The following is a 13,670-nucleotide window of genomic DNA, read 5'->3' as shown; positions in this document are numbered from 1 at the left end:
GTGGGAAGGGGTGGGGAGGTTGAGGTCAAGGCAGCAAGGGTGGGGGGTGCAGAAACCAGGCGGAACTGCTAGCTGCTGGTTGGAAGAACGTGGATTTAATAGAATGAAGGGACGCCAAACAGAGCTCTCACCCCTGCTCCCCAGCTCCCCCAGCCTCCCATCCCAAGGCCCCTCTCAAAGGCGATGCTTAGATCCTGGCCCTTCACGCCCATCCAGCCACCCTTGGAGCAGGGGAGTTGGGGTGGGGGGTGTGCCATCCTCAGAAGGTGGATTCCAAAATGTCCCCTCTTGTCTTGTCTGCCCCAGGTGGGGCACAGAGCAGCACAGGAAGCAGCACAGGGGGCTGCTTCCACCCTTTGCTTCTACCACTGTCTCCACAGCCAGGCTCACTGGGCCATCCCAGGGCTGCCCCCTAGCAGTGGGACTCCGGTTCTGTGAGTATGAGAAGTGAAGTCCTGGGTGTGGCCGGGGCAGAGGGTCCTGCTCGGTCCCACTGGGGAAGGTCCTCCGCTGGACACATGAGCTGGCGAATTCTCTGCAAGGAGAGTGGGGGTGACCATCATAAGCTGGAGTCGAGGGGCCAGGTCAGCCAGCGTCCCTCATCGTGCCTCCCGTACAAAAAGTGCCCTCCAGGTGCCAGCACTATAACCACATCCAGGGTCTTGGAGGCATCCTGTCTCTTTCCAAGACTTCTGAGCACTCACTCTGTCCCTCCCTGATACCCACCCCAGGATCCCTGGCGCCCCTGTGTACCAGCTTCTACCAGGCAGGCAGCCACCTACCAACAAGGGGACTCCAGCTCATCTGCCTGCTTTCCCGCCACTAGCCCCCTACCTCTCTGAAAGAGCCCTTGAGTGTGCTGAGTTTGTAGAAGCTCCAGGCGGGAATGCAGACCATGGAGGAGAAAGCCAGGAGCCAGCCCAGGGCATCACCCCACCACGGGTACATGTACTTCTTATTGTAGGTCAGCGGGCTGTACTTGATCAGGGAGAAGAGGAAGGTGGCCTGGGGGTGAGAGCAGAAGAGCACGGGCCCCCTGGGCCAGCGGGCAGAGCTTTGCCTCCGGGCTTGTGTGGGCCAGTCCGCCTACACACTCTATCCACATTCCGCTCAAAATCCACACCCTCCAGGAGATATTTCCAGGGCCCCCACCCTGTCCCTCTAGGGCGCCCATGCCCCTGGCATCTCTACCCATGGTTGACCCTCCACTGAGACATGTTAAGTGCCTGGCTGTAAGCCCCTGGAGGTCATGTCCCCACCCCTGGCTCATTCATCAGCTGTGCACGGTGGGCACTCAGGGGAGCTGCTGGGATTCAGGTGAGACCAGAGAAGCAGCACTTAGACTCCAGACCCCAGAGCCCAGCTGCCTGGGCTTGAACCCTAGCTCCTGACCACTTTCCAGCCTGGGTAGACCTCTGAACCTCCTGCGTTTCCGTTTCACCTGAAAAAATGAATATGATGGTGGTTCTTACTTCCTGGGGTTCTTGCGAGCCCTGAACGGGCTACACGTGTGAAGCCCTCTGGGCACCAAGCGAGCATTCCGGAGCGGCCGCTAGCATCACCGCTGTGCTTATCAGTGTTGTCATTATTTTTAAAACAATGAAATACAATTTTAATCCAGCACATGGACGAAGACAGAATTAAAAGGTTGATAACATCCAGTGGTTAATAAGGAGGTGGGAAAATAAGCACTCTACTTCACTGACAACACGGATTACTTCAGTGATGGGAGGGCTGTTCTGTCAAAAATTTAAAAGGCTTCCCTCGAAGATTTTGTGCTATAGGTACTCTACACTGTTAGGTAAATTCTATATACACCCACGTGTGTATGGACACGTATACACGTACGTGTATGTGTATGTATGTTCATATGTATGTATTTACTAAATTTATTTACTAAAGATTGTTGTGCTATTAAAAATACTGCCTAGGAAACAACCCAAAGATAAAATAAGAAATAAGTAACCAGTCAAATACCCTGTGATGCATCTGCACAGTGGCACAGGGCACCGCGCTTGGCAGCACTGTTGCCGGCGGCTGTGCACCTGCCCGCGGCCCTGCCTGCGGCCCTGCACTCACACCGTGGTGTTGGTCAGACTGTCGGAACAGCCCTGGACCTCAGTTTATCCTTGTGTGAAACGGAAAGGAAGAGCCGGCATTTCTGGGAATGCTGGCATTTTCTAGAATCCACCAGGAGGATGAACAAAACGTTAAATGGTTCTCAGGCCCCAGGGAGAAGTCGCTTCCAGCGCTGACGGCCCATCCACCCTCCTGCACCGCTGTCCCCCGCTTCGTCCGGCTCTCCCCCCAAAGGCTGTCTTACTGTGCACACAGCGGGTGTGACGAAGAGCCAGCAGTACTTGATAAGGGGCCACGGCCGGTACCCGATCATGTCTTCAATGTTGTCGTAGAAGCGCCCGGCTCCTACCAGGAAGAGAAGAAGCGGGAGCAAGGGCAACATTTAGCAGCCAAAGCATCCGGACGGGGGACCACGCCAACCAGGAAGGGCAGGACCAACCACCAGAAGACAGCCTGGTTGCCTTCTCAGGTCACTGCTGGAGCAGCACCTCCCCTGGAATTCACAGGTATAAACAGCAGTGGGCAAAGGCAGGGATTTCTGATGTCAAAGGCTGAAACGCTTCGATAGGCAGGACACGGGCCCACCTGCGGTGGTCTGGGTGCAGCCACAACCAGGAGGGGGACAAGGCTACCTCTGGGGGGCTCGTCCCATGGTAGCCATGTCGGATTCTTGAGATGGTTGAGGTTGGGGAGGGAGGAGTCCTGGGGAAGGTGGGTGTGAGCAGTGAGGTCTCTCTTTTGTCTAAGACCTGGGCAGAGGTGAGTGCTGGGGTCGGGGCCACAGGAAGAGTCACTCACCATAGGCCCAAGCCACACAGAGGGACTCAAAGATGGCCACAAACAGAAGGCACATGCCGCTGGCTGCATAGTAGTCAAAGAGCTGGAACACGTACATACCGCCCTGCCTCAGGGGAGAGAGGAAAAACTTTACCCAGAGCACCCTCGGGGCACACAGCAGAGGTCCGGAGGATCCCAGGAGAAAGAGATTAAAAGACAGTGTGGTTTGTAAGCTGTAAAGCACCGGGCAGACATGAGACAATAACAATGTTTGATTATTGTTTTTGGAAGGAAGGTGGATGAAAGACAGCCATTGTTAGCTCATCCCTGAGGACGTGCAGGGGTTGACCTGGGGGCCTAAGACACCGGGTGCATTTGTGGGGAGGACCAGGATAGGGACCGTCATTGGTACCGTCCAGCCGGCGTGCCCCAGCTCCCTCCTTCTCCCTTGAGGCATCACACGGAATGTCTCCCACCCCAGGGCCCCCTTTCTGCCTTTGAAGTCTGTCCCTGGAACTTGGGTCCCCTGCCTGGGAAATCAAGGGATCTTGCTGGAAAGGCAGTTTCTCCGGATCCAAGATGTCTCACCCATCCTTTCTATACCTTTCAGCTTACATGGAACCAAATCACCCCTCAGCCGTGCCCAGATGGTTGAGGTTGGGGAGGGAGGAGTCCCAGGGTTAGGGACAAGGCCCAAGGGCCAGAGGCTGGAAGTGCCTACTCTATGCGTCCTGGGGCAGGAAAGGACAGAGCCCCCCGGCCCTGAAGCCAGGAAGGCGGGGGCCTGAAACCATAGCAGCCTGCTCCCCACCACCACCACACCCTCCAATGCCCGCTCCCGTGCTCCCCTGCTCCTCTCCCAGGTGGCAGTCATCCACTGTGGCTCCTCCTCGCCGGGGCCCCACCTGCAGGCCCTCACCTCTGTGAGCATGACCAGCCCGACGAGGAAGGAGAGGACAGACACTCCAAGGATGAGGACCTCCCTCCGGTTCTTCTTGCGGAACACGCTGGGGTACATGTCCACCAGTGCTGTCACCAGGCTTTCCACACACACAAACTGGATGGGAGGGCAAAGAATTGCAGGGCGGGCGCCCCCATGAGAAGCCCCTCCACCAGCTCTGGCCCCCTGACCCGAGGCAGCCCTGCCAGCCTCCGTCTCACGCCTCAAAGCCATCCCTGTGTGCTTGGGTCTGGACCAAACTCCCCTCGGTCCCGGGAAGGACATCCACTTCTGACACCCTCCCGGCCCCCAGATGATTTAAGGTCCCTCCAGGCGTCAGGTTGAACCTGGTGCCCTCTGCTCCCCACCACCCACCTCTCAGGCTCCAAGCGGGCACCTCTTGCTACCTGGCTATCCAGTCCCAGGAGGACGACCATGAAGAAGAAGCAGCAGGCCCAGAGCGGAGAGAAGGGCAGGAGGACCACAGCTCGGGGGTAGGCGATGAAGGCCAGGCCGGGCCCTGTGGCGTGAGGCGGGGAGATGGCCCAGTGTCACCCCAGGCTTCCCAGCACGGGGTCCCAGGACAATGGGAGCCCCAGAGCTGCTCCCTACCACCGTCTTTGCCCCCGAGAAGCCCCCTAGACCTCTCTCTGGTGCCCAGACCTCCAAGGCCCTGCCCAGTTTTCTCAGTGGCAGGAACAGAACCTAAAGGCTGTGGGTGTTTTAAAGGGCTTTGGGGAGTAGGAAGGGCATGTATCACCTGCATTTCTGTGAGTTCTACCCCAGATCCTTAGGGCTCACCCTCCAGACCCATTGCCCCAAACCAGAGGTTTCAGGCTTCAAAAGAGCTCAGGGCCAGGCAGGCCATGGACCTTTGTGAAGCTGGCCCAGTGCAAACAGAGAACGCAGGGGGCCTGCTGAACCTGGAGCCATCGTGCCCTCTTAAGGCAACTGCTGTGTGGTTTCTACCACGTTCCAAAGAAAATATCTCCAAGACTAGATTGGGGCTGGGGCCACCGTTGGCCACCTCTGGACCCCGACAGCAAGTGACCTGCATGAATCTCAGAATAACCCCCCGCCACATCCTCTCAAACACAATGCTCCCCTCAGCTGGCTCAAATGGCAGGAACACATGCAGCCGCCAGGGCTCCTGCAGAGGACGCTTCCTTGGAAAGAAAGTGTAGAACCATGTGGGACCACGCTAGTACCCGCCCCACAGCACTCATAGCAAGGCTCGGGCAAGCGCTTGGCACGGCGAAATCTGATCCTTGCTGCTTCTTTTAATTTATTTTTTACTTTTGTTGTCGAGGAGGTAATTAGGTTTATTACTCACTTATTTGATGGAGGTACTGGGGATGGACCTCGTGCATGCTAGGCATGCACTCCACCACTGAGCTACACCCTCCCCTCTGCCGACTGTTCTTAGCAAGAACCAGTGATGTCAGCTGCCTGGCACCAGGCTGGCACTCTGTGTGACAGCCCTGTGCTTGTGAACCCCACGATCAAAACTGCCTTGTTACAGAGTGCGAGGGGGTGGTCCACGGGAATGGGGGCGAGTGAGTAAGGGAGACGCTGACAGCTTACCCAGGTGGGGGACCAATCTGATTTCATTCAAAAGCAACAGCACTGCGTGGTAGGAAGTCAGGCGCTTAAAGGAGGGACCTCCACGTGCCAGTGAGAACTCATCTCTGAGATGCTCTTTAAAGTGAAGAAGACAGGTGAAGGGTGCAGGACAGTGTATGCAACGTGTTATCAAGTGGTTGTTAAAGGTGTAGGAAATAGAAACAGCATTATGCATGCAGGTAGGAATGTGTATGTATAGACGTGTGTGGATCCTTTTTTCTCATGAAAGCCTAAACCATTTCTGGAAGGAAAAATATGAATCTGGAAATGCTGGTTGCCTGCTGGGTGAAGAACTGGAGGCCAGGGTGGGAAGGAATTGTTCTCTGCACACCTGTGCACCCTTTGAAGTTGGAATCGCTGTTTAATTCCACATCACGTCTTCCCAGGACGCAGCCACTGACAGGTCACCCACAGTGTAGGTGACAATAGAGATGCCTGTGGATCCCGGTGGGATGGTGAAGGTTCAAACAAAGCTCACAGGATCCGCTGTCTCAGGCCACCGCCCGGCCAACAACACCCACCTGACTCGGCCACCTCGGAGATGGGCACCCCCTGCTCCTGGGACATGAAGCCCAGGATGGAGAAGATGGCAAACCCGGCCACGAAGCTGGTGCCGCTGTTGAGGAAGCAGAGGGCGATGCAGTCCCTGCGGGGGGCGGGGCGGGGTCAGGAGGGTCAGGGGGCGGCCCAGCAGGAACCTCGGGGGGGCAGAGGGCACGGCCAAGGGCTGGTTCTGTCCCCCAACGCCACCAGCTCACACTTGGACTAAATCAAGGACATCCTACAAAGATGAGGCTCTACGGAAGTAACAGAAACCCTAAAAATGCGCCCTGCCGCACAGCCTCCCCGCTTCCGCTGCGTGGCCACCACACCTCCTGGGACACTGTCCCTCTCACACAACCCATCCTGCCTGGCCCGTTAACGGAGCGGAGATGGGCATGCGTGACCCCAAGCTACAGATGATCTTAGTCACCTAAGTTTGATTTTGAAATGATGTGTCTAAGCTGTTTAAAATTGGCTTAAATTCTCTGACATGAACCAGGAGGGCCGAGGGAACCGCAGGGAGGGATTCGGTGTTTGGGGGGCCCAGGCACGGAGCCGGCTTCACCGTGTGACATGACTCCCTCACGCGCTGCTCTCGCGCCTGCGCCCCCCGCCCTCTGAGTCAGCCCGGCGCGGGCCCTGCTGTGGTTTCCCCGCCAACCACAACTGGCCATCCTTCGCGAGCAAGCCCTCTGCCCATCCTGGCTCCTTTCAGCAAAGGGTTAGAAAGCGGGGTGAAGGCAGCAAGGGAGCGCAGCTGGGGCCCCTCCAAATCTCCCGGATCTAGTGGCTGCAGGGGCAGTAGCTCGGGCCCCGCCCCCCTCCCCGAGCCGCCCCGCCCCGCCCTGCCCCCTCACCAGCCCCCACCCCTCGCACTGCCCCAGGGCCCCGCCAAGCGCCCCTCCTCTCGGCGCCCCTCCCCCGGTTCCCCGCCCCGCACCCCCCCCCCCCCGCCCCGGCACCCCTGCGCCCCTCCTCCCCGGGTCCCTCCTCCCCAGGCCCCACCCCGCGCCCCCCTCTCCGCCCCCCCACGCACCCCCTCCCTGGGCCCCCCGCCCCGCGCCCCCCCTCACCGGTAGCAGTTGTTGTGGTACTTGTTGTAGCTGCCCAGGGCCGTCAGGCACCCCAGGCAGATGGCGAAGGAGAAGAAGATCTGGGTGCCCGCGTCCATCCACACCTGCGCAGGGGCAGGGAAAAGGTAAGAGAGCTGCCCCCGGGAAGCCAGGCCGTCTGGGCTCCACGAGACCCCACGCGCCCACGGCTGAGCCGGGCACGGCCGAGGGGCGGCGAGAACCCGGCCCTCGGCCGTGCAGGCTCCCCGCGACCGCGCTATTCCAATGGGTTCTACTTCCCGGGCCCCTGGACGGAGTTTCTCAGGCACGACCAGGATGGCACGGGCATCGGGCGTTGGGAGAAGAAAACTAAAGGGCCCAGGAGGGAGGCTGACGGGCGCTGCCCTAGAACTAAATCAGCGAGGCCTGGCACCAGGTTTCTATCATGGAAGCGAAGCCTGGGGCTCTGCCTCCCCTGCTCCCATCCAGGGCCCCTGGCGGTGCGTCCAGTCTGGAAGGACCCCAGGGACAGGCGCTCTTTCTAGGGGTGTGGATCCTTAGTGTCAGTGCCATCACGGGCGTGAAGTTTGCCCCCTCGCGCCTCAAAACCCTCCATCTGAAAGACAGGAAGAGTGGTCCTCCGCTTAAAAAAGTCAAGAAGCGGAACAGAAATCCCCCGTCAAGGGCTCTGCACTCCTTGGGGCTGAACACAGGGCCCAGGCGTTCTTTCCCGTTGTTTTCTCAGCTGGCTGGGCCCGTGCCTGGGAGGAGCTAGGTTTAACAGCTGGAACAACATCCCAGAGAGAGAGATCAAGGCGGACCCGACCCAGCAGCCCTGCGGATCCGCGGGGGGTGAGGGTCCTGGGGCCACAGACCCTCCCCAGGCCCCTCCTGCCTTCAGAGGACGTGAGCACGAAGCCGTGGCCACAGACTTCTGAAGGGGGTGGTACTTGTCACCAGGGGTGTCCTCATACTTCTGTGTCCCTATTTCCTGTCTCTTGCCCACCCTGCCTGTAGCCCCCAAACAGACTCCTGCTTTCCTTCCACTAAAAATGGGCTCAGGTGCCCACCGGCACCAAGGCCTCAGCTGCCCCCCTCCGCAGCTCCTCAGCCCCTCCCTGTCCCTCCCGCTGCCCTAGCCATCGCCACCACTCACCCCACCAAAGTGCCCACTTCCCTCGGCGTTGCAGGGGGTCCGAGGGACCCCACGCCAGCTGACTGCATCAGAACCACCCTGATTCCTCAGCCAGCATCCCCTGTTGAGACCCTGAATCTCTAGGCCTAGAAGAGAACCCAGAAACTGGTGTGATTTCAAAGCTTCCTGGGTGACCCTAATGAACAGCCAGGTGTGGGAACCCCTGCCCCCCCACCCTGAGGATGCACCCAGGGCCTGCACTTTGCTCACTTACTTCCACTTCTGCAGGGGCGGGGGCAGAGCGGGAAAGCGGAGGAAAGGGGCAGACAGTGCCTTCTGCCCGCTGCGGCTCCCCACCCCCAGGGTGTCGGGGGCAGGAGCTGCCACCAGGGACAAGGGGTCAGGAAGCACAGAGGAAGCCCCCGGGGGGGCAGGGCCAGCAAGGAGATAGCAGGCAAGGTACAAAACACCAGAGCGTCTGCCTTAAACTTGAGGGAAAATTATAACGTATATAATGGGGAGGGGGTGGGCCCCGGGGTTTATTTCAGAAGCTGGAGAAGGAAGGGGCAGGACTGAAAGAAGAAAGAACTTGGGGACGGGGGTGCACACAAGACTCCACGGACACCAGGGACTGAGGACGTGCCCCAGGGAGCCCTGTGTGCTCCTCCAAGACATCTCAAACCTGTTTCTCTTCTAAAACTGCCCGAAATGCCGGGAGGAGCACCCTTGCAGGAAAACCCCGTGGTCTCTGGTCTGAAGGTCACTGTCCATTTCATTTATTGTTACAGCTTCAAAGGGGCTCGGACAGAAAGGATCCACACGGGCTCAGACAGAAGGGCTGGGGAGCTCTCTGCAGACAGGTCACCCAGCTCGCGGCCCAAGAGCCTCCCAGCCGCGGGCCCTGGATGTCTGCTCCCCGTGCTTCCTGGGACCCAGGCTGCAGACTGACCGGCGGTCCACGGAGGGAAACGCTTGGGTCCCCTCAGAGATGCGCCGGGGCTGCCCATGTGCTGATCCTGCAGTTGTGAAGTTTTGCGCACTTGGGCATGGGAAGAAGAAATCAGAGAAATTGTGACTTGACAGTTGTCCTCGTCCTGAGGGGACAGACTAAGACTGAGTTGGGGGGATAAGTTAATGAGAACAGAGGAAAACGCAGCAGGAGGGCTGAGAGCTCAGAGTGCAAGGGTCAGACTGACCGCAGCCCCTCGCTGGGAGGCTGGCAGGCCCAGCTCTCTGCGCAGCGGCCGCCTGACCAGCTGGGATGGGAGAGCCGCGGGGTCAGAGGAGGGGCCAGCGGATGGACAGGCAAAGCAAGCTGTGCTGTTCCCCCCAGGCAGCCCACCGCCAGCCTGTCCGGGAGCCCTGGTTTGGGGAACAAAGCTCACATGTGTCTTTGCCTGGAGCAAAAGACTGGCGAGGAACATAAGTGTGAAAGACGCAAAAAAAAGGTCTTTGTAGGGGACAGAGAAAGAAAGATTTATAGAAGATCCAGGAAAGATGTTTTCAGGCTGGAGACCAACTGCAAGGATGACTGTATTTACTGTTTTCAGGAAGACAGCTGCATGTAATGGAGAAAGCCTGGGCTTTGGAGTCAAATTGAACTGGGTTCAGTTCCTAATTCTGTTAATTACTGGCTGTGTGATCTTAGGCTAGTCACTTAACCTCTCTGAACCTCACTTTTCTCATCAGGAAAATGTGTGTAATAACAGGTAAAATAATAAATGGGTATATTAACAAGTAAAATGGGTAAAATAACAAATATAAATAAAATAATGAGTGTAAAATGCCAAACACAAAAATAAATGTTCATTCCCTGTTCCCTGCCCCACCTCTGGAATAATTCTGGGAAAGTAAAAAGCAGCCCTTAAAACACTCAGATAACTTGTATGCTTTGGAAAATGTATATCGTGGTGGTTAAGGCAGCAGACCCCAAAAGATGACTTGAGATGAAACCCAAGCTCCTCCTCCATGCTAGTTTGGCAATTTGGGGCAAACTTCTGAAAAATTTTAAGTTTCAGTTTCTTCATCTGTGAAATGGGGCGATGCCTAAGTTGCGGGGTTGGTATGAGGACTAAACTGCGCCGTGCCCTTAAGGGAAGGGCCCAGCAAGTAGTAAGCCCAGAACAAGCGTGTCAGCTACGGGGCTATGTGTGGGTGCTGTTATTTTTGAAAAGCAACTGACCCTCCAGGGATAATGAGGTCTCGAAGATTTCAATGCACGGTATCAAAATGAGAAGAATCGTTCTAATCACGCGTTCCAACCTCCTCCTTAAACACACCCTTCTTTAGAATAGTTTAGCGTAGAGGTCAAAGGTGTTCAGCAACGGCTCGCTGGACCCCCGAGCCCGAACCTACGCCCGTACTGATCCACCAAAGTGCCGTGGGACAGACAAGGGTCAGGGCGAGGGGAAGGCAAAGGGCCAGAAACCAGCACGCATGGCCCCAGGGGAGTCTCCTCTCCCGTGGTCACTCCCCACTGGGAAAGAGACGGCCCTGGGGAGGCCGGGAGAGGCAGCAACGTGCCCAACACACTGGCAGACGAGGTAAACCCAGCCATGCCTCCTCCTGGCTCCTGCTCCCAGATGGAGAGCTTGGCAGAGAGAGGTGCTCTGGCCTCTGGGCTGGCTAGCAGGAACTTTGCAGCTTTCTCGAGTGCCAGGCAAGTGCAGGTTGGAGTTGTCACACTTCCTGGCAAGTGCCAAGCACATCCTATTAGGGCTCCGGCAGGGGCATCCCACCCTGCAGGTGCTGCTGCTCGCTGACAATGAATGCCAGCTTCAGCGTGAGACCAGGACTGGCAGCGAAAAAGGCTGCTCAGAAGCCGGGCTCTTGAAACGCCTCCTTCCCACAGCCTCAGAGGGCCCTGAGGGCACGGCTCCCACACAGCCTGCAGCCAGCTGGGGTGGGAAGGGTGGTGTCCTGGAGAGAAGACCGGAAGAGGGTTCATTCCCTGCAGTGACCCAGACACAGAAGGGCGCGCTTTTAATTCTCAGGGTGGACGGCTCCCTGGCCCACCGCCCGCATGTTTGCTGGCAGCTGTTGTGTAACAAGCACCACACCTAGAACACGCCTGGCACCGACGGATGAGATGCTCAGTAAACCCTGCTGAATGAACGAGCCGCGCACCAAACAAAGGTGGGCAGACAGGTCTCTGCCTTCCAGAGCCTATAAAGCCGTGGGACTTGCCCTCACGCAGACCTGGCTTCCAGTTGCAGGTGCCTGGGCAGAAAGTTCTTGGAGCTCTCTAGGCCTCAATTTCCTGTCTCTGACATGGGGATACCTCAATGGTTGGCTGTGAGGATGAGCTGAAAGAATGCATGGGCACCAGTTAATGATGCCAGGGCCACAGAGGGCCCTCAGCCGTGGTCAGCTACAGATAATGAACAGGACACACGAGGCTTCCATCACAGAAGCCAGAGGTCAGGTCCAGACGCTCTCTCCCCTCCCTCTTTCTTTCCACCTGCCTGTCTCCCTCTGGTCCCAGCCTGACCTCATGCAAAGGTGGCTTGTGGCTTAGCCATCGGTTCACACCTCCGCTCCAGAACCACAGTGGTCCCTCCAAGCCAGCCTCACCGGCCTCCAGGGCCTCCCTTAGCTCTGCTGCCCCCGCAGCCTCCTGGTTGCTGCCTGCTGTCCTCCACAGCCCTTGGGCCCTGGCCTGGTGTTACTTGCTGTGCAATGAGGACTTTGCACAGACGACACCTGGGTTTCTCCAGCTTCAACAGCTACGGGCCTGCAGGTGGGCTCCAGACCCGAGGTGGAGCCCACGTGGAGACGCGGCGGCCACATCCATGTCTCTACCGGGTCTCAGAAACGGGGTGGGAGGGGACGTGCACATCCCACCAGAGGTCATGGACAGAGACCCAGGACCGAGGCTGGGAAGCTCTGGGCACGAGGAGCCTGGCTGCTCTGGGAGCCGCGGCAGGATTCAGGAGGGAGAAGGGAGGAGCTCTGCTGGGGGGCTGAGAGGCTGGGAGACAGTCACCCCAAAGTCCTCAGAAGGGGAGCCTCTGCCTGTGCGAACAGGCCCCACCTCACAGGGAGCTGGGGGTGGGGGTGTTCCCTCCTCTCCTGCCCCCTCTCATCCCCCAGCAGGGAAGGTGCCGCTGCCTTGCTATTAAAATGTTTGGAAAGCTGTCGGATTGTTGGTCTGGCCCGTGCCAGGTGCCCCTTTCACAGACACAGCTCCGCAGCCCAGGGGAGACCCCCTAAGTTGTACACACTCCCCAGGAGGTCACCTGTGCCAGGCAGGCAGAGGCAGGGCACAGAGGGGCCCACGTGGGGCTCTGGGCCGCCCTGACCCATGGCCTCTCCACCCTCGGCACCTCCTGGCTTTGCCAGTTTTCAAAACGGCTGCCCAACAAGAGTTGAGAACCTATCAGAGGCAGTGGCTTCTTACTTCAGGGCCTGCTGTCCAAACTCCCAGTCAGTAAGGAGCACCCCTCCCAGAGGGTGGGCCCTGAAGGAAGTGCTGGGGAGGGCAGGGGCAGGGGCCTCTTGGCAACCAACGAGAAACTCAACACCAGCCCAGCTGGCTCCAGGAGCGGTTGGAAACAGGGGCCAGGAGTGGGCCACGTGGGCAGAGGAAGGGAACCAGTGGGGCTGGTGGATGGCTGAGAAATAGAGAGGCAGCTTGGGATGAAAGGAGAGGGGATGGGAGGTGGTGGGAAGAGGGTCCAGCCTGAGAGCCCTGAGAAGCGTTACGAGGGCCTCAGGGCCCCCTGGGTTTCCTGGCAGTTGTGAGCCAGTGAGGGGGACCAGAAACAGCTGCTAACAGATGTCTTGAGACCTCCGCCCACCACGGACGTCTGCTGGCCAGCCGGGAGCAGGGATGCCCAGCAGAGCACAGGGAGGGCCTGTAGCCCAGGCACCTCCAGGACCACGTGACCCTCGTGGTCTGTGGCTTCTTACCTGGGGATCCCACAGACGCGTGAGGTTTGGGTACAGGTAAAACTGAATTCCTTGGGCTGCCCCGGGCAGCGTCACCCCTCGGATTAACAGGACCACCAGCATGAGGTAAGGGAACGTGGCTGTGAAGTACACCACCTGGCCAGGGGCAGATGAAACAAGGAGCTTGTGAGTTAGGAAGGTGGGGCCTGGAGACCCAGCAGCAGAGGCAGGAGCCGCCGACCTGGGAGGAGGTCAAGGGCGCTCCCCTCCTGCGCCCTCCCGCTCGCCCCGCAGCTGTTCGGCTCAGTCTGCCCTCCGCCTTCAGCCACGGCCTCCCTCCCCACTCCTCCCTCCAGCTCCCCCCACGCAGACCCAGCAAATATTTGTCGAGTGACTGAATGACACGGGTGTTTAGAACTGTGGCAAGGGTCGTCAGGTAGGGAACGACGGTGACACGTGAGCCCTGTCCTCACAGGGCTAAGGCGCTTAGCACAGCCAAGCAGCCAGATTAGGAAGGAGGCCTGGTCAGGGGCCTCTGGGGCAGGAATCCAGAACTCAGACCGCCAACACCTCCCACACTCCCGGGCAACGGGTCTCCCCAGGCCCTGGGGTTGGCTGAGAATCGTGCTGA

General features: G+C 58.6%; 1 protein-coding gene across 2 annotated transcripts in view; it reads right to left on the bottom strand.

Moving 5' to 3' along the window:
• Window positions 1-286: 286 nt before the first annotated feature.
• The window catches only part of SLC6A13 (solute carrier family 6 member 13), a 33,713-nt gene continuing 20,329 nt past the window's right edge, over window positions 287-13,670 (bottom strand). The window contains exons 7-15 of one of the 2 annotated variants that reach the window (XM_031444353.2): window positions 13,061-13,195; window positions 7,036-7,139; window positions 5,941-6,035; window positions 4,204-4,316; window positions 3,776-3,913; window positions 2,878-2,980; window positions 2,324-2,424; window positions 835-1,005; window positions 287-535 (exon numbers count right to left, since the gene is read on the bottom strand). In XM_031444353.2, coding sequence (XP_031300213.1) covers window positions 413-535; window positions 835-1,005; window positions 2,324-2,424; window positions 2,878-2,980; window positions 3,776-3,913; window positions 4,204-4,316; window positions 5,941-6,035; window positions 7,036-7,139; window positions 13,061-13,195 — 1,083 coding nt within the window. In that variant the 3' untranslated portion in view covers window positions 287-412. Of the gene's footprint in view, window positions 536-834; window positions 1,006-2,323; window positions 2,425-2,877; window positions 2,981-3,775; window positions 3,914-4,203; window positions 4,317-5,940; window positions 6,066-7,035; window positions 7,140-13,060; window positions 13,196-13,670 lie in introns of both variants that reach the window. The other variant, XM_031444352.2, reaches the window with a different exon arrangement.

This window comes from Camelus dromedarius, chromosome 25 (genome assembly GCF_036321535.1).
Source record: "Camelus dromedarius isolate mCamDro1 chromosome 25, mCamDro1.pat, whole genome shotgun sequence".
NCBI lineage: Eukaryota > Metazoa > Chordata > Mammalia > Artiodactyla > Camelidae > Camelus > Camelus dromedarius.
The sequence above is the reverse complement of the archived record's forward strand: the minus strand, read 5'-3'. Positions and strand labels throughout refer to the sequence as shown.